General features: G+C 55.4%; 1 protein-coding gene across 2 annotated transcripts in view; it reads left to right on the top strand.

Annotated features, from left to right (window-relative positions):
- Positions 1 to 18956, top strand: part of LAMA5 (laminin subunit alpha 5) — a 97084-nt gene that overhangs the window by 75832 nt on the left and 2296 nt on the right. For both annotated transcript variants that reach the window (XM_080403662.1, XM_080403661.1), the window contains exons 35-78: positions 42 to 246; positions 452 to 596; positions 1155 to 1295; positions 1660 to 1821; positions 2016 to 2117; positions 2203 to 2286; positions 2548 to 2778; positions 3350 to 3463; positions 3751 to 3878; positions 4097 to 4177; positions 4619 to 4833; positions 5407 to 5507; positions 5995 to 6175; positions 6462 to 6605; positions 6688 to 6839; positions 6930 to 7040; positions 8075 to 8186; positions 8747 to 8920; positions 9825 to 10021; positions 10115 to 10231; positions 10309 to 10463; positions 10693 to 10834; positions 11138 to 11240; positions 11325 to 11438; positions 11558 to 11737; positions 12131 to 12273; positions 12517 to 12702; positions 12989 to 13125; positions 13575 to 13728; positions 13866 to 13999; positions 14124 to 14286; positions 14770 to 14901; positions 15094 to 15245; positions 15634 to 15766; positions 16051 to 16191; positions 16397 to 16527; positions 16608 to 16775; positions 16871 to 17003; positions 17106 to 17263; positions 17385 to 17571; positions 17852 to 18004; positions 18117 to 18276; positions 18384 to 18514; positions 18609 to 18699. In XM_080403662.1, coding sequence (XP_080259788.1) covers positions 42 to 246; positions 452 to 596; positions 1155 to 1295; positions 1660 to 1821; positions 2016 to 2117; positions 2203 to 2286; positions 2548 to 2778; positions 3350 to 3463; positions 3751 to 3878; positions 4097 to 4177; positions 4619 to 4833; positions 5407 to 5507; positions 5995 to 6175; positions 6462 to 6605; positions 6688 to 6839; positions 6930 to 7040; positions 8075 to 8186; positions 8747 to 8920; positions 9825 to 10021; positions 10115 to 10231; positions 10309 to 10463; positions 10693 to 10834; positions 11138 to 11240; positions 11325 to 11438; positions 11558 to 11737; positions 12131 to 12273; positions 12517 to 12702; positions 12989 to 13125; positions 13575 to 13728; positions 13866 to 13999; positions 14124 to 14286; positions 14770 to 14901; positions 15094 to 15245; positions 15634 to 15766; positions 16051 to 16191; positions 16397 to 16527; positions 16608 to 16775; positions 16871 to 17003; positions 17106 to 17263; positions 17385 to 17571; positions 17852 to 18004; positions 18117 to 18276; positions 18384 to 18514; positions 18609 to 18699 — 6378 coding nt within the window. The remainder of the gene's footprint in view (positions 1 to 41; positions 247 to 451; positions 597 to 1154; positions 1296 to 1659; positions 1822 to 2015; positions 2118 to 2202; positions 2287 to 2547; positions 2779 to 3349; positions 3464 to 3750; positions 3879 to 4096; positions 4178 to 4618; positions 4834 to 5406; positions 5508 to 5994; positions 6176 to 6461; positions 6606 to 6687; positions 6840 to 6929; positions 7041 to 8074; positions 8187 to 8746; positions 8921 to 9824; positions 10022 to 10114; positions 10232 to 10308; positions 10464 to 10692; positions 10835 to 11137; positions 11241 to 11324; positions 11439 to 11557; positions 11738 to 12130; positions 12274 to 12516; positions 12703 to 12988; positions 13126 to 13574; positions 13729 to 13865; positions 14000 to 14123; positions 14287 to 14769; positions 14902 to 15093; positions 15246 to 15633; positions 15767 to 16050; positions 16192 to 16396; positions 16528 to 16607; positions 16776 to 16870; positions 17004 to 17105; positions 17264 to 17384; positions 17572 to 17851; positions 18005 to 18116; positions 18277 to 18383; positions 18515 to 18608; positions 18700 to 18956) is intronic.

The raw sequence follows: 18956 nt of genomic DNA, 5'->3' as shown, positions 1-18956 counted from the left end.
TCTTGCTCCCCAAAACACAGTCCCTTTTCTGCCCCTTCCAGCCTGTGACTGTGGGACACGTCTCTGCGACGAAGTGACAGGGCAGTGCATCTGCCCTCCGCACACCCTGAAGCCAGAGTGTGTTGTCTGCGAGCCCCAGACCTTCGGCTGCCACCCCCTCATCGGCTGCGAGGACTGCAATTGCTCTCGGCCCGGCGTGCAGGAGCTGACGGAGCCAGGTTGCGATGTGGACAGCGGGCAGTGCAGGTGAGGGAGCCCTGTCCTGGCACCGGGCACATCTGACAGCATCCCTGGTCCCTGCTGGAGTGAGGGGACATGTCAGCAGGCTGCAGGGAGGAAACATGCAGGATGGGGAAATCCTCGTTGTCATTGTGTCAGTGCCAGCGTGGGTGAAGCTCTGAAAGCCCAGCAGCTCTGAGGTTTCTAAAGCTGCAGCTCTTGTGTCCCACAGGTGCAAGCCCAATATCATCGGGCGACAGTGTGACCTCTGTGCCCCTGGCTACTACCACTACCCTAACTGCCGGCGGTGTGACTGTCACCAGGCTGGCACCGAAGCAAGTGTGTGTGACCCGGTCACAGGACAGTGTCACTGCAAGGTCAGTCCTTTGATACCTTCACGTGGTGTGTTTCTCCTTGGCTCAACTCTCCTGCTCTGGCTGTGGGTGTCTGGTGTGCTGGGAGGGAGCAGGGCTGGAGAAGGAGAGTGCCTGTGTGCCTGAGCAGCAGCCAGCCTGCCCCATGTGGTGGGGGGTTCAGAGCACCCTGAAAGACTCCTTCTCCCCATCTTTCCTGGACACGAAGGCTTACTCTGGGCTGTCACCAGGGAGATGGGGCAGTCTGAGTCCAGCCCTGTGTCAGAGCCCATTGCAGGTAAAGCTGCCAGCCTTGTTGACTCCTTTTGCTCCTGCACGAGAGCACAGTAACGCAAACTTCTGCTGAGCTGCCTGCTTCATCCCCTTTGCAGGGCTCACAAGTGCTTTCTCCAGGTGAATTTAATGTTTGATGGGTGCTGTGCATGCAAACCTGTTCAAGGACTGCTTAATCATCTTTCAGCATCACATCATTGTGCTTTGATCAGTCGGACAGCTGTCTCTGTCCTCCACTAAGGCCTCATGGGAAGCTGCTGACACCGTTGAGCTTTGCTTATCTTCCAGGAAAATGTGGAGGGCCCGAGGTGTGACCAGTGCCGCCTGGGGACATTTTCTTTGGATGCCAGCAACCCCAAGGGCTGCACCAAGTGTTTCTGCTTTGGTGCGACCGATCGCTGCCGCAGTGCTGAGAAGCACCGAGCTGAGGTGAGAGGGGCCAGGGGCCACCAGAGCCTGCAGTTCATTTGTGTTCCCATCCACCTGGCTCCCTGCTGCCCTTGGGTCTCTATCCGGCATTAATCCTACCCCTCTGGAAGATACACTGTGAGGAGGGTTATCTTTGTCTCCTTGTGCCCATCTCCCACTTCCAGCCCCTTTTCCTGATCTCTGGGGTGGAAAGTCTTGGCATGGGGGGACTGTGCCAGGTGGGAGGCAGGGGTGGTGCTCAGTTTTCCAGTGGCTTCATCAGGATGCGTGTGAGGTCGTGAGCCTGTTACCATCCTTTCTGCTGCTCTGGGACTTGCTCTTCTGTAGCTTCACTGGAAGCTCTACGGTTGCTCTTCTCCCACAGTTTGTTGACATGAATGGGTGGCTTTTGTTGAGCACTGACCGCCAGGAAGTGCCGACGACTCTGAGCCTGCAGGATCAGCTCCTCCATGCTGATCTCAAGAACCTCCCAGATGCCTACCAGGAGCTCTACTGGGTTGCACCCAGCTCCTACCTTGGAGACCAGGTAAGAGCCCGGTAGCAGCTGGACAAGCAGTCATGCACATCCCTGACCCACCAAAATGTATGCCAGCAGCATGCCTGACATGCAAGCACGATGTGCAGGCATTGCTCGCTCGCACTGCAGTTGAACATGCTCAGCTCTGGCTTATCTCAGTGGTGTGGACTTGCAGCGACATATGTAATTTGCCTCTCCCTTAGGTTTCCTCCTATGGTGGGCACCTGCGCTATGAGCTGCACTCTGACCCGCGGAGGGGTGACGTGTTCATTCCCATGGAGTCCCGCCCAGATGTGATCCTGAAGGTGCAGCCTAAGGAATCCCCTGGTGCCCCCTGCTAACACATGAGCAGGATGAGGCAGTGACCGACACCTTCCTTGCTTTTCCCAGGGAAATCAGATGAGCATCATGTTTTTGGAAGGCACCTACCCATCCCCAGGGGAGGTACATGAAGGCCAGCTGCAGCTGGTGGAGGTGAGTTTGCACACACAAGTGTGTACCAAGTGAAGTGCTCAGATGCTACTAAAAGGACAAGACTAGCATGTAGGCAGAAGGGATAATTGCTTTGAGCTCAGTGTTTTAGGTGCTGTTTATTGCAGCAGAACTGGCTGTGAAGAGCCAGGGCTGTTTCACTTGTGCAAAGGGGAAGCATCCCAACAGCAGGGTTGTGAAGGCTGGGCTGGATGTTCAGGTGCCTGTGCTTCCTGCCAGTAATGTCAGGTTTTCTCCCACTAGGGTAACTTCAGGCACACAGAGACGCACAACCGTGTGTCTAGAGAAGAGCTCATGATGGTGCTGGCAAACCTGGAACAACTGCAGATCCGGGCACTCTTCTCCCAGCTGTCTTCATCCGTGTCCCTGCGCCGCGTGGTTCTGGAGATGACAACAGATACGGCTACGGGCATCCGTGCCAGCAATGTGGAGCTGTGCTTTTGCCCTGCTAACTACCAGGGGGACTCCTGCCAGGTAAGGGTGAAAGCAGACGTGCTGCTCCAGGCAGAGGGGCATCAAACAGTCATGTTTGGGGTCTTGGCAACATCTCGTGCTTGGTGTGGGTGGCAGCCATGGGGTTTGGATGTTTGTGCAAAGCAGTGGTGCCAGAGTGCCAGTTTCCAAGCTGACCCCTGCGGGCTTCAGTTGAAATTAGAGCTCAGGATTGTGCAGGAGGAACATCTCCCAGGCTGCACCATGACAGCCCACTTCCAGCTCCCCTTCCACCACAACACAATGCACCTGGGAGAGGTGCACTGGCTCTATCTGCTGTCTTGGAAGAGACATGATGGGGAAATTGTTCAGGTGTTGCAGACCAAAGTTATGTGCATGCAGTACCTTGAAATACATCCCTCTGCCTGGCCAATTATCTCCCAGTGATGAGGAGCAGGAAAGCTGCACTGGAAAGTCTTCATTGTTGCTTTTAATCTCTTCTTCATCAGTTCAACCCTGTGGGAATTCTGTCATGGGAACTAAGTTAGTTTCTGTGCTTTGTCTGAATGTATCGGGCTATTTTTCAGATCTTCATCTTTTTCTCCTTCCTCAGGAATGTGCTCCCGGTTACTACAGGGACACCAAGGGGCTCTTTCTGGGAAAATGCATCCCATGTCATTGCAATGGCCACTCAGATCAGTGCCTGCCAGGCTCTGGGATATGCCTTGTAAGTAAATAGCAAAGCAGCATGATATTTTGGAGTTATAAGGTCTGTAGCACGTGATTAAGAAGCTCTTCACATATTACATGAGCTGGAAGGACTGTGCCTGAATTGGAGCATTAGCTGCATGTGCTGTTTCAGAGGTGGTCCTGGTCAGGGTTGGCTTAGGGTGCGAGACAGTTCTGGGAAAGAGGAAGGGTCGATGCGTCCCGATAGGTGGTGGGGAATTCTTTGTGCAACCCACCATTTCTTGCTGTCAGTGCTGAGCCCACAGCCTGCCTTTTCCCCTGCAGAACTGCCAGCACAACACAGAAGGAGACCACTGTGAGCGATGCAAGGATGGCTACATGGGCAGCCACTCTGCTGAAGAACCCCTGCAGTGTGTTGGATGTCCATGCCCTCTGTCAGTTGCCTCCAACAAGTAAGCACCCTCGGATGGGATGGCCTGTTTAACCACTGGGAACCATGCTGTGCCACATCGGGGCACTGGCAGGTGTCCCAACGCCAGCCTTGTCTGTGGCCCCAAACCATGTCCATGGCCTCTTATCCAAGGTCCCAGCAGCCCACACTGAGTGATCAGCTCCCCTGGGACCCCATCAGGGGTAACTACACCTTCCTGTTTACCTTTTACCGTTTCAGTTTTGCTGTCGGTTGTGTTCACAAGGGCTCCAACATGCAGTGCCTCTGCAAACCTGGCTACACTGGACCCAACTGTGAGCGGTAAGGGTGATGGCACACGTGTTTCTGGGGCCTCAGACACACTAATCCCATGCAGCCACTGCTGTGGCAGAAGATAAATTGTCCTAGTAAAGACTGCAGAGGAAACGGTTGGGTCTGCCCCCAGCGTGCTTTTTTCTGGCAGCATTTCTTTCGATCCTTTTCAGCTTGCACATGCCCTATTGCTGTCTCCGCTGCTGGAATACTGTTACCATGGCTGTATTACTTAGCTGTGCTTTGCCTTGACTTGCAGTCTGTGATAAAGGCACCTTTCTGTGGTATTGTGAGGCAAAACAGAAAGTGCTTTGAGATCCCTCAAGGCTGCAGCCATTACAAGTGTTGGATGCTCGCACTGTTATAATTGGACAACTCAAGCATGGTGCAAGCGTGAGCTGTGGGGATCTCCTGATGCCCTGACTGTTTTAACTTGCTGTATTTCTTCAGTTGTGCCCCAGGGTACTATGGCAATCCCTTGGTGATCGGCAGCTCATGCCAGCCCTGTGACTGCAGCGGGAATACCGATCCTAACATGCTGTTCAGCAGCTGCGACTCCCTGACAGGCGCCTGCACGGGGTGCATGCACCACACCGCTGGTGCACGGTGCGAGGTCTGTGCCCCTGGCTACTATGGGGACGCAGTGGCAGCCAAGAACTGCACACGTGAGTGGGCCAGGCAGCAAGTGCTGGGGTGGGGTGGGGGGGAAGATGGACAGACTGACTGTGGGTGTGTTTAGTGCCTTAGCCAGGCGGTACATTGCCCCAGTGAGTCACATGCTTGGTTGCACACGTTACAGGCATCCTCTAATGGCGATAATAAGAAAAAAGTTGGTTCCAAAAACCTGCTCTCCAGCATCACAACTCCATAACCTCCAATCCACCCCGCAATGCGAGCTGCCAAACCGCACCCAGGCTGGAACACTCTTGCCCCAGGCAGCTACTGCAGCAGTGGTACTGGCACTCCCTAGGGATGTGGGTTTGCGGAGCCCACTCCCAGCACTGCTCATCTCCCCCTGAGGAACAGCAGACAAATTACAGCTCACAAAAGGCAGTCTTTCCAGAGCAGGTGTCATGGGACTAAGTTGTCAGGAGAAGCAAATCCAAGAGGAGAGAGGCTCTGTCTTTGCTCTGACTGTGATAGATAAGGGGGAAAATAGGATTTCCTGTTGGGAATAAGGTTTGTGAGCGCCTGAGCAGGCTCTTCAATGTGTAACTAGGTGTATTTTTCCCTGGTAGAGTGCAACTGTTCGCCTTGTGGGACTGACTCATGCCATCCACAAACAGGCCAGTGCTTCTGCAAAACCGGAGTGACAGGCCAGCACTGCGACCGCTGCGAGGTAAGGGCCACTTGTGTCCTGGGATGGTGCCCGTCCTTGGCGTGGGGATGGGGGACAGCTCCCTCTGTTGTTCCCAGGCCTGTGAGCAGAGCGGTGCTGGCAGCCAGGTGGGTAAGGCTGGATTTGCATGATCTGCTAATACATGGCAAAAGCCTATTAAAGATCTGGCAGCCAGCGATGGAAGCAGCATTCAGCTGCAGCCTGAGCAGTAATGTGGTATCCTTTGGGAAACTGCAATAAACCCCATTTTCCTGTGTGCATGCGGCATAGGCATTGCAGGGTGGGGGCAGGTTTGTAGGGCAGTGCTGTGGTGTGTGTGGGTCCTTGTTGCAGCTCCACATCATTGCCATGTTGATCAGAGTTTTGTGGTGGTTAAAACACTCCTAGAAAGCCAGTCTGAGGTCCCATGTCACCTCAGTGCGCCCCAGGAGGGAGTCATGCGTGCCCTCTTGCTGAACAGAGTGCCCACTGTCCTACTTCTCCCTAGGAGGGATATTATGGCTTTGAGGGATGCTCCGGCTGCCGAAGGTGTGACTGCGATGTTGGTGCTGTGGGGAGCAGCTGCCATGCACAGACTGGCCAGTGCAGCTGCCTGCCCGGCATCAGCGGCTCACGCTGCCAGCAGTGTGCCCCGGGCTACTGGGGCTTCAGCGAGAGCGGCTGTACAAGTGAGTCCTGCTTCCTGGGTGTTGGGGCCTGCGTGTGGAGGAGTGGGACAAGGCATTGATGGCACACGTGCTTGTTGAATTGTTAAAGGTGGAAAACAACTGGCTGCTATCTGAGGTCCTGTGCGTGTTGCTAAGTTGCACAGGGAAACCCCAAGCAGTGGCAGTGGCACGTAGATAAGCAGAGGTGTAATTGCACAGCTGGAATAAAACCACTCCTTCCCCTCCCTCTGGGTGGTAACAGCACAAAATAAGGCCACAGGCATTTCTCTGTTATTAAACTTGGCAGAGTGTGAGTGCAGAGGGGGCTCCTGCGACCCGCGCACTGGTGAGTGCACTTGCTCCCACGGGCTGACAGGGAAGCAGTGCGACATCTGCGTGCACGAGTATGAGATCCCCGTGGCAAACGGCCCAGACAGCATGAGGTGTGAAGGTCTGTATCCTGTGGTCCTGGGGCAAGAGGTGAGGGAAGCCCCAGGAAAGGGCCTGTGCTGACCACTCTGTTCCCCTGGCAGTGTGCGACAGCTGTGTCCTGCTTCTGCTGGAGGATCTGCAGAGCATCGAGATGTCCTTCCCCTCCATTCGCAGCCAGCTGGTCAACCTGAACACCAGCTCCATTGCCTGGGCTCGCCTCCATGGTCTCAACAGCACTATGGCCACTATCGCTGTACGTGGAAGGTTTGGCATAATTTTCTGCCCATGTTTCCTGGCCCTTTGACCTGATTTTGTCTCTTGTGGTTGGTTGGTTTTTTTTCAGAACCAGCTTCGTGAGTACCAGAGAGCCATGAACAAGGTCAGGCAAAGGGCTGATGAGCTGGAGGATGAGAACGTGGACCTCACACAGGACCTGAACGCGCTGCAGCACAAAGTAGGGAATTTTTCCATCTTCCTTTGCTAGAGCATGAGTCCATCCTTTTACCTAGAATGAGGGCTTTGAAGGCTGTGAGGACCCTAGTTCGGGTAGGATGGATCTGCTGCCCAGCCAGCACTAAGCTTGGGTGTCAGGGTCTCTTACTTAGATGCCCAAACTGGATTACCTGTGTACCTTGAAGGGCTGTTAAACATCTTGTGATATTGATGGTTGTTTCTTGATTTATTATTTGCTTTTGGGGTAGCTCCAACTTTAACCAGTAAAAATGAATTTGTTAAAAATTCATTTATAGAAGGAGCATACAAGGAAGGAACATAAACATCTAGGTCTATCCTGGAGTTATCCATGCTGTAGTAGGGAGAGCCTGTGCCCTGTGAGCAAATGAGTCAACCCTTTTTATTGTAATAATCCTTGGAGGCCTCAGTACAGTAACAGCTTTTACAGGATGCAACCTATATACGGTCTAAAGACATCAGTTGTGTCTTCAGATAAACTGAGCAAGATTTGATTTATTTTGATTTGATTTATAAACTGCCTGCTCCTAATCTAAGGGAGAGGGAAAAGTCTCTACTTGATGACGTACATCCCCAGACAGTTGCACAAACTGCCTCTGTGTATATGTACATCTACACGTGTCTGCTCTCTGAATGGCCACACTGCAGCCCTCCATCTTTTCTTTTGTCCTGGTCAGGACCCAGGTGGGCTAGCTCCAGGCTGTGGGGCTTTTTGTGTGATAGGATTGCAGGACCGTGCTGTCCTCTGTGGTCTTAGGACAGTTTCAGGATCCAGAGCCTGTTGCATCAGAGCTGCCTTTATTGCTTCTGCTTCTCTGAAGGCGCTAAGTAAGACCATCCCTGAACGCATTGTAGGTGAGCAGCACAGGGCAGGCTGTTGGAGGAGACGTGGTTCAATGACCTCAGAAGCTGCACATTCCCAAGCCTTAATGTGCCTTTTGGGAACATCTTTCCTGGTGAGAAATTACATAAACAGTAATCTTGTACTTCAGCAAAGCCAGTGTTTTTTTGTTGCAGATGACAATGACTCACAGAGAAGCAAACCGTATTGAGCAGCAGGTGAGAGAGACTTATCAGAGGGGAGATCAGCTCCTGCTAAATATCCGAAGTATTCAGAAGGGTATTGCAGGTAGGTGAAGAAGGGTCTCTGCTTTGTGGTTTTTTTCCTGCTGGGAATGCCATGCTCTTGCTTTCAAACAGCACCAAGTATTGCACCACTTAGAAAAAGCCACAGGGAAAACAAGGGAAATACAAATTAAATTAAAATCCCTGCACAATTCTGGCTTTTATTTTGACTAGTGTTATTGTGAGTCTTAGCTGTTTGGTTAAACACAATCTTTGGAAAAAGCACATTGAACTTGCACAAATGTTATTAAAATGCATAAAACGGGGGCAGACTACACTTACAGCTTCAAGAGACATTTAGCAAATAGGGAGTGACTGGATCTAGGAGTGGAGGTAAAGCCACAAAATGATGCTTGGGCTATGTACCATGAGTTACTGGCAGCAGCCAAGGAGGCAGAAACTTGGGGCAATACATCTGAGTGATCTCAGGCAATTTGGATGCCTGAGTACTTCATGAAAGGTGGCTGCAGTTTGTTGACTGTGATGTAAGAGAGGAAAGATCTCTGGGGATTATGAAGGACCTGGGTTGGTCAATGCTTACAGGGGATCTGGATTTTTCTGCAGACTTGGTGCGGCAGATGGCCAGATTTGGGGTAGCAAATGCCACCACCACCACCACCACTGAGGAGTTTCGGCAGAAGATGGCTGAGGTGGAAAGAATGTTGCGGGAGATGAAGGAGCGCAGTCTGGGCAGCCAGGCAGAGCTGGCAAGGCACGAGCATGAGGAGGCTCAGAAGTGTGAGTCTGGCTCAGTGGCATGGGATAGGGCTGCACAGATCCTGCTGGGTCTAACCATTCCTGATAGCTTGGCTTGGAGCTCATGTGGATGCTACGCATCATGGACACGTTTGGAGAATGCTGTTAATAAACAGACACACTCACAAGTTTTACAGTAGTTTCAGAGTCCCCCGTGACACTCCAGTGGGGTCATTTGTGGTTCCTTTTCCCTTAAGGAAAATTTTAGAGCAGTTAGTACTAACTGGGTAGTTCTGTTCAATGAACAAAGATTACAACACTTAGAACCAAGAGTTACCATTATTATGTGATGTATTCACACCACATGTGGATGTGAGTAAGTCACCCCATGGTTCCTCATACTCGCTGTCCCCTAGGGAAGGGGTTCAGAGTAACAACCAGCAGCCCACTACCCACGGTAGCTCTGCTGTCCTGAGGGCATCCTTTGCAGGAGCGAGGGGAGAGAGCACCACTGCATAACCAGGCACGCTGGCACTGCAGGAAGCAAGCCCTTCTGATTAGCAAAACATAATTCCGCAGCTTAAAGCTGGAATTTTCAACTGTTTCTTGCTAGAGATAAGTAATTTTTCACAGTGGGAATAATCAAGCACTGGAACAGGCTTCAGGTGAGGTTTCTCCATCACCCCGGAGCATTTCAGGCATGGCTGGATGTCTTTCAGAAAGAGATCCCATCGCTCTCACCAGCACTCGGGGTTTGGAGAAAACCTTGGATGAGATCCTGTGCTATCCAGGCTGAAAGAGGGAGGGAGGGATGGAAGAAGTTCACTTCTGGCCTTGATACCTGCCAAGTGACACCAGAACCAGGCTTTTCCACAGCCAAGCACAGCAAGAGCTCTTTGACACAGGAGGATGAATTAGCAACGGTTCTCGTCTCCTCCATCCTCAGTGCTGCATCAGGTGAAGAGTGAGCTGCATGCCCACTGGGAGTCCAACCAGGACCTGGTGAACAGCATCCGGGACCGGCTGGCTCAGCACAGCTCCCAGCTGATGGATCTCCGTGATGCCCTCAACGAGGCTGTGAACAAAACCAGGCAGACAGAGGACTTGAACAGCCTGAACCGAAACAACCTGGAGGAGAGTCAGGTAGACCTTTGCTGGGTGGTCCTGTACTGCTGTGCAGTGAGGGGCAGTCTGCCCCAGCCCTGCTGGTGCCTAACCCTGTGTCTCTGTGTCTAGCAAAAGAGTCATGAACTCCAAAAGCAGCATGCCCTGGTGCAGGAGACCCTGAGGATGGCCAAGGATTCCCTGGCTCAGGTCTCCGACTTTCTACAGAAGATGGAGAGTGCGAAGGAAGTGAGTGACAGAGGTGCTTTGGCCTGGGCAGAGCACGAGGGGGTGGCAGCCCTCAGGAGTGACGTGTGTCCTTGCAGGCATATGAGAAGCTGGCGGCCCTGCTGGATGGGGCGAAGCTGCCCCTGACTGAGCGAGTCAAGAAGTTCTCCCCAGCCAGCAGCAAGATCCCCATCGTGGAGCAGGCGGAGGAGCACGCCCGGCTCCTGGATGAGCTCGCAAGGAACCTGTCCAGGTGAGGCACTGGTCCTGACACTCAGTAGTCAGGCCATCTCCTACAGAGCTGGGGATGGGAAACTGCAGCCCCACACCATGGGAGGGGAACAGCGGGGTGCTATCTCCAAAGTTTTATCCTGGAGAACATGTTGTGATGAGGAGCCCAAAGACATTTGTCTGTGGAGGCATGGGCAACAGCCTAGCCTGAGTGGTCTCTGCAGACTTGATGGCTTCATCTTCCAACACAGCATTATCCAGGGCACAAACCAGGATGGCTTCATCCAGCGGGCGATCGATGCCTCCAATGCCTACGCCAGCATCATTGAAGCTGTGAAAAAAGCCGAGCGAGCAGCCCATGACGCTGATGAGGCAGCCGGCGAGGCTTTGATGGTACGTGCTGTGGGGAGCCCTGTGAGGATGAGCAAAAGCCAGACTCCCTCGACAGTCCTCCAGCTTTTCACACCCACACGTAGGCCTCTGCTGCCCCTTCCCTCTGACACGAGCACTTTGCTCTGTGCCAGAGAGCAGAGCTGCTGCCACAGCTTGGGCTGGAAGCTGGGCATTTGGGTCTCTCCATCATGCCCCAGCAGCACACCTCACTGTAGTTGTCTGAACAAGCATTTCTGTGTGTGGTCAGGCCCAGACATTTGAATTTCTTTTCAGACTCCCAGGCAACGCATGTTTGTTTTACAGAGCGTCATATCAGAAAATCTTGGGGCCATCTCCAAAGAGCTGAAGAGGAACAGCAGCAACCTGGAGGAGGCTGTGAGGAGAGAGCAGAGAAAACTCAACAAGGGTGAGGGATGCTCCATGGAGGGTGTGATGTCCTTCAGGCTGGACTGAGATCCAACACACAACATACACATTTCTTTAATTGTAGTTGTTAAAGGCACTCTGCAGATGGCAAAGGACAAGCTAGCTGACCTCCGTGTGAAGAAGGAGCAGCTCCTGAGCCAGCTCCAGTCTGTGCAGAACATGCTGGGCAGGGACCAAGGTTTGTTCTGTGGTAGCTAGACTGGTTCTTTCTGCTCCCTTCCTCATGCCCAGGCTGTAACCCAAGGGTGCTTCCTCCCTGCTCCTGTCATCCCAAAGATTTTTCTCCTTTCTTTCCAGAGGACACAAAAGAGATGATTCAGAATGCCAAAGCAGCAGCTGCAGAAGCCAATGAAACAGCTGCAAGAGTGGAAGATACCCTGAGCTCTATGAAGAAGAATTTGGATGAGTGGAAAGAGCAGTACGGAGACCTTCGAAATGAAGACCTGAACCAGGCAGTCCAGGATGCCAGGAAATCTGGTGTGTGCTGAGCCCGCTGGGCTGCCAGGGCTGTGTGGCACGAGCCAGTGCATGGACAAATGACCCCAGAGAGCTCTGTGCTTTTGGAAGCTGTGCTTTGCAGCTTCAGGTCAAGAGCAGAGGGAGGTAGCAGCCGATAGTGGGTACTCTAAGTCTTGGCCCTTTATTTTTTTTCCTCTCCCTGCAGCATCTATATCACCTCTACCTTTACTGCAGGATACTGCATTCATTTGAGCGTTTTCACAAGCCCCCATCAAGGCTGCTAGATTTAGGGGATTATTCTGTGACTGTGCTCCCAGCTGCTGCTTTGACTTGCATGTCTCAAAACTGCCTGAGCTTCACATCTCCCTTCGTCACTAACCTTCAAAAACCCTGTCTCCTCTCCAACCCCAGTGTCCAGCCTGGAAAGCACCATCCCGCTGCTCCTGGGGAAGCTGAGCAGCCTGGAGAACAGGAGGAATAAAAATGCCACCGTGTCGGAGAACATTGTGCGGATCCGACAGCTCATCATGCAGGCGAGGAACGCTGCCAGCAAGGTAGTCTTGTGGGAGGGTGAGGGCTGTGCACAGGGTGCTGGGGGCCTGGGGTGAATTTGGGCTTAGCTGAGAGCAGCATGAGAATGGGAGGGGTATCTGGAAGAACTCTGGGGCCACCAGGCAGGGTCCGTTTCTCATTGGAAGCTTCCAGAAAATGCTTTGATGTGGTAGAGCTGGCAGGGATGAGACAGGCAGCAACAGTGGTGGTTTCAGTGCCGTGGGGCTAGATTTCTCTCCCTCCAGGTGAAAGTCCCCATGAAGTTCAACGGCAGCTCAGGTGTGCAGGTCCGGATGCCCAGCAACCTGCAGGATTTGGCAGCCTATACATCCCTCAAATTCTACATCCAAAACCCTGAGCCCAGGAGCCGGCAGCGACGGCAGGATGGGGCAGAGGAGGGGCGGTTCGTGTTGTACCTGGGCAGCCGAGAGGTGAGACGGGGCCATGCAGGCAGGACAAGGGCAGTGGGAGACCATGTTGGTAGCATCAATGTTGGGGGATCGCGCCTGGTTGTCTTCCCCTTGCCCTGTCCCTGAGTGTCTTTGTGGGAACACGAACAGGCCCTGGATGCAGCTGTCAGCCTGGCCAGAGGTGGATGGGGCGTGGAATGGGGGATGTTTGGCCAGCACAGCCTTTGGGAGCATCAGGGAGAGCATCACTTGGTGCTTCCGCCTGTCTCAAATGCCAGCATGTGACACTGTCTCTCCCTGCATTCAGGCCGTGGGAGACTACCTGGGCATTGTGCTCAAGAACCGCAAAGTGCAGTGGGTCTACAAACTGGGCGATGAGGAGCCAGCCTCCCTAACCGTCGACGAGGATATTGGAGAGCAGTTTGCCACCATCAGCATCAACAGGTAGGAGACCGATGGGACACATCCTGAGGAAGTTCAGCAGGAGACTGCCCCTACAGTGGATGCGGGTAGTGCTGTGCCCAAGCCTAGACAGGCCCTGGGCTTGCAGAATTGCTGTGGACTCCATCTCCAGTCATCCTTGAATGATCAACACTGAGATACCTCAAAAGAAATAGCAGGGAGATAGTGTCTTACCAGGTCATGGAAGGTCTAGGAGTGTCTGCAGGGGAGGAAAGGTGAAGCTCATCCTGGAGGGTCCATTCAGCCTTGTGGCAGTGCTGATGACATGAGTGCTGACTCCTTTCAGTGCACTGCTGCTGTGGGGCTCCTCTGTTGGGAGATGCACCCCTTTTTTGGTAGAGCTGTGTGGGGAGGCCCTTTGCTCAAGGAGGGCAGAGTTTGCTTCTCTTTGGAAGGTCTCCCCTTGTCTTGACCATCCCTCCTTGCTGCAGGATCCTGCAGTACGGGCACATGTCAGTGATCGTGGAGAGACAGACGGTGCACGAGACCAAGGGAGACAGTGTGGCCAAGGGGGAGCAGGGGCTGCTCAACCTTGACCCGCGCAACGTGGTCTTCTACGTGGGTGGCTACCCCTCCAGCTTCACGGTGAGACAGGCAGCAGGGAGGGAGGCACGGTTTTTAGGGGGTATCAGTGATACCTTTGGAGAATCTTGGGGGGGAACCCTTGAATTTATGGGGAAGCCAGGATCAAACTTGCAGTAAGTGTCTGGTTTCATTCCCAGCCTCCTCCCACTTTGCGCTATCCCAACTACCGCGGGTGCCTGGAGCTGGACACGCTGAATGAGGAGGTGGTGAGCCTGTACAACTTCCAACGCACCTTCCAGCTGGATACCACCGCTGAGAAGCCTTGTGCAAGGTAGGGCACCGCACCCAGGCCAGGGGCAGCTCTGATCCATGGCACTTACCCTGACCCTCAGCAGCCCCAGAGCGTGGCGGTTGGCTTTGGAGTGATGCCTTGGGCCTCTTCTTGTGTGGCTCAGGTCCAAGTCCACAGGAGACCCCTGGCTGACGGATGGCTCCTACTTTGATGGCACTGGCTATGCAGAGATCAAGTTTGAGAGCCAGTTTGGCACGACCAAGCGCTTCGAGCAGGAGATCCGAGTGGTCTCCTACAACGGCATCCTCTTCTTCCTGGAGAACCAGGCAGGTGCTTGCTCCCCTGGGGAGCCTTCACCCCTCAGCTGGTGGCCTGGGGTAATCCCAGCCCCACTTGCAGGCATTCCCAGTTCAGGACACTGGGGAGAAGGGGGCTTTGGATCTGGCAGAGCTGCTTTGAGCAGTATTTCTGCACTATTGTTGAAAGCTGCAGGAGGGCTGGAGCTGGACCTCACAGCAGTCACTTGTCTGGTGCTGGAGGGACTCCCCTGAACTTGGAGAGCACCCACGCACAGACCCACCGAGGTGGGCCAGGGTTCACTGGCCAAGGAGCATTTTCAGCTGGCAGTGCTATCTCTGTGCCCCAGCTGAGCGCTGCTGTTTGTAGATAAATCCCCAATAATTGTGGCAGCAGCATGTGGGACCACTGGCAGTGGGACCTGCTTCCACGCGTACGAAAGGGCATGTTGGGCTCAGTGCCACAGCTGGACACCAGGACATGGGGCTGAGCGTCCATCCTGCCTCCCCCAGGGGCAGTTCCTGTGTCTGGCCATCCGGGATGGGAAGCTGGTGCTTTACTATGACTTCAGCACGGGCCTGGAGATGGCAAAACCCAGCAGCAACACCTCCTCCCTCACCATCAGCAGCACCACGAACAAAGCGGTAAGGGGGAACAGCCACCTGCCCAGCTCCCTTGGAGGGCTCCTCATCCAGAGGGTACTGAGGGCACCTGAGCCCTTGTTTTTGGAGGGGGAGAGCTTCAAGAAGTTGACTAGAGCTGTGAACCTCGTGCTTCCCTCTGTGATGGACCTAATTGCTCCAGGCTGGCGAATCATTTTTCTCCTCTGTCTCCAGATCCAGATTTTCCTCCTCAAAATGAACAACAAGAAGCGCATCCTGGTGCGGCTGGAACGCCTCACCATCTTCATGGTGGAGCAGGAGAACTCCCTGGAGAACGCCGTCTCCTACTACCTGGGTGGTGTGCCCCCAGCTGTGCTTCCCCCCAGGTGGGTCCAGCCCCTGGTGAAGTGGGACAGTCCACATCTTCCCCTCCAGTGTCCCTGGTGGTGGCCCTGGCCCTTTCTTAGCACATCCAAGGCTGCTGGGGCCTGTCTGAAGCTCTGGGGGAAGATGTCCTCTTCCTGCCCATCACCATGAGTTTTTGAGGATGGGACATTTCCATCTCTGGTGAGGGATGAGGTGCCAGTGGGTGTCACTGAGTCATCCTTTGCTGTGCTGGGTGCTCTGGAGCAGCCTTGTGCCTGGGGCACCGGACATACCTGTGGCCATCATGGGTCCTTCCCAGGCACTCTGGAAGGGCTGTAGGGCCAGATCCTGCCCAGTGCTGGATCCTGCCTGAGGCTGTCCTCATAACACTGCTTATTTCTCCTGCAGCTTGAAAGCACTCTTCCCCACGGGTGGGCCCATCCGGGGCTGCATGAAGGGCTTGAAGGCTCTTGGCAAATACGTCGATCTGAAGCGTATGAGCACTGTTGGCGTGAGCTATGGGTGCACCTCGGACCTCCTGGTAAGCACAAAGCCCTGGCAGCCTGGCCAGCATGCTGGAGAAAGGGTCTGGGAGGGAAATGGAGCACAGGCCCCCCAGGACAGACCCAATCTCCTCTTGTTCACACGAAAACAAGCATAAAACCCCAGGTCTTCAGTGCGGAGGGGTCATGGTGAGGTGCTCTGCGTAGTTAGCCATAGCACCAGCCAGGCCCAGTGAGGACCTCAGGCACCTTGGTCATCCTCCCAGCACCCCTGCAACGCCAGGGCCAGGCTTTCACCTCGCTTGCGTGGTGTCCTTCACAGGTGGCTCGCTCTGTCAGCATCCACGGCCACGGCTACCTGACCCTGGCCCTGAAGGATGTGCCAGGGCTGCGGGACTTCTACAGCGGCTTCAGCTTCCAGACGAGCCAGCGCGAGGGGCTGCTCTACCAGCACACCACCCAGGTGGGCACCCACAGGCCCCCTGGGTATCCCAGCAGCGGGCAGGAACGTTGGCTCCTGCTGCCCCTTGGGAAAGGCGGGGATTTTGGTGGGGCCAGGGGGTGAATCTGCAGGGAGATCTGCACCCTGAGCTCCTGAAGGGCAGTGGGGAAACGGGCCCTTCCTTGGGTTCAGCTGCTGAGCAGCAATGGGGTGGTGCTTTCTGCAGGAGGGGTTGTGCCAGGTGTCCCTCCAGAGGGGCCAGTTGGCCTTGAACCTGCTGGAAGCCAAAGTCACCACTGAAAATGCCTATGCGGATGGCAGGACCCACTACGTGGCCTTCTACAGCGACGCCCGTGGGTACGTGTCCTGACAGTGTGTGGGGGTGGGGTGCCCACAGCCACAGGGACCTGCTCAGCCCGTGCTGCTCATCCCCGCAGGCTCCGGCTGTACGTGGACGACGAGCTGCAGGACGCTGCGGCAGGCACTGGGCCCAGCCGGCGGCAGCGACGGCAGGATGGGCGACAGCTCTTCCAGCTCGGGGGTTCGCCGGAGCCAGGTGCACTCAGCAGCCTCACTGGCTGCATTGGGAACGTCTTCGTCAAGCGGTGAGCATCTCCACGCCCCTTCCAGAGAGCGGGGCTCAGCCCCTTCCCACCTCCCAGCTGGCTCAGTGACCAGGACCTCTTCTCCCTGCATGTAGGATGTCAGAGCCACAGATGGTGGTGGACCTGCAGCAGAATGTGGAGAGCATCAACGTCACCATGAGCTGTCCCTGGGGGGAGCAGCCGCAGCAGCTCAGAGTCACCACGAAGAAGGACAGGCAGAAACCCAAGGTAGCAGCTGCTGCCAAAACTCCCTCCTCCGGTGCCCACCTCTGCCCCCTGCCACCCACAGGGGTGCTCCCCACACTCCATTCCCTGGTGCATCTTGTGCAGGTGCTGGGCAAGCCTGCCTCAAAGGACCGCCGCCACGATCGGGATGGGCTCTGCCAGCTGCACCCACAGCCCCGCGCAGCCAGGGGCACCTTCCGCTTCGGCGGCACCCCGAGCAGTCGCTGGGAGTTTGAGGACATCCCACCCTCATTTGGGCAGAGGTGAGGCTCACCCCATGCCCACCCCACACAAGCTTGTCCGCGGGGACCATCGCTTGGAGAGCAGGTGTTCCCTTGCAGTTGCGGGAGAGCAGGGCGCTCCTGTCACCCCCTGTCCCTGCAGGTCCCATTTCTCCCTGGAGGTGAAGCTGAACTCCTCCAGCGGGCTGCTCTTCTACGTGGCTGGTGAGCGGGGCACCTTCATGGCTCTCTTTGTCTCCAACGGGCGCTTTGTCTTCTTGGTGGACGACGGTGGGCACCGGCTGCGCATCCGCAGCAAAGACAAGTACCGCGACCGGCGGTGGCACACAGTGAGTGGGGTCTCGCAGGACCTGTCCCCTGAGCCACATCGCTCCCCCCTCCCCGGGCCAGTGCCCCGGCAGGGGTTAGCTGGGTGCAGCCCTGCTCAGGGCATCGCTTCCTGATCGCACAGGGGACACCCGTGATGCCATGGGAGCAAAGGGGACAGCAAAACCACAGCCAGGGCTGGCTGAACCTCCGAGCTGAGGTCTCCCTTCCCTGCGCATAGCCCTGGGGCTCCTCCCGACCTGGGAAGCCCCCAGCCCTGGCACTGACCTTTGGTCCTTGCAGGTCTTCTTCAGCAGAGACCAGAGCCGAGCCCACCTGGTCATTGATGGGCTGCGAGCCCAGGATGCTGCAGTGGCCACCACAGGACTCTTTGTGGCCCGGACCCCCTTGTATGTTGGGGGGGTCCTGGCTGGAAAAGCCAAGGCCCACATACCGGTAAGGGTTTGGTGGTGCCGTGGCATTGCCCTGTCTCTGCCAGTTCTCAGCCATCATGCTGTGCCTGCCAGTTTTTGGCCCCTCTGTGCTCACTCCCGTGGCCTCTCTACAGGCTGCGTCAGCCTCCAGCTTCAACGGCTGCCTGAGGAACCCACAGCTGGACGGGAGGCCTCTGGGTCCCCCCTCCCGCACCTTCGGGGTGACGCCGTGCTACGAGGGTGTGCTGGAGAGTGGGGTCTTCTTCGCTGCGGAGGGCGGGTCCATCACACTAGGTACCCCACAGCAGCCTGGGCTGGCTCCCACAGCCCTGCGACTGGGAGGGACGCATTGACCGGGAGGTCCCTTGTCCTTCTCCTCCCCAGCGGCGTTTCTCTTCCAGCTGATGCAGTGGTGACCAAGCAGGACTTGGAGGTGACACTGGAGGTCCGTCCCCGCAGCGCCTCTGGCCTCATCTTCCACATCGGCACAAGGAGAAGCCTCCACCTGCTGCTGTACATGGAGGAGACAAAGGTAGCGGGAGGGTGGCTTCCCCACAGGCTGCAGATGCAGTGGCCATCTCCTGCTCATCCCGCTCAGCTCTTAATGGGTTTGTCTCACACACCAGGTCACTGCGAGAGCGAATGCTGGGTCTGATGAGTTCTCTGCATCGGTGACGTGCCCATCTCTCTGCGACGGGCAGTGGCACACCATTGTAGGTGAGGTGACAGCCAGCACTTGGCTCTGGGATGCTGCTCCACTCCCGCTGCTGAGCTGCTGGGGGAAGCTCGGGGCCCTTCCTTGGGGATTTAAACACCAACTCCCACCTGTGTGCAATTAATTTGGGAGATTGTAGCTTCCATTAAGTCATTTCCCAATTAATGGGTCCTTGACTAATCTTCTTAGTGCTGTCAGATCTGGTGGGCAGGAGGAACGGGGTGTTTCCCAGGTCACAGAGCAGCTGGCGAGGCCAGGG

The sequence above is a fragment of the Falco punctatus genome, assembly GCF_963210335.1.
Source record: "Falco punctatus genome assembly, chromosome: 10".
NCBI lineage: Eukaryota > Metazoa > Chordata > Aves > Falconiformes > Falconidae > Falco > Falco punctatus.
The sequence above is the reverse complement of the archived record's forward strand: the minus strand, read 5'-3'. Positions and strand labels throughout refer to the sequence as shown.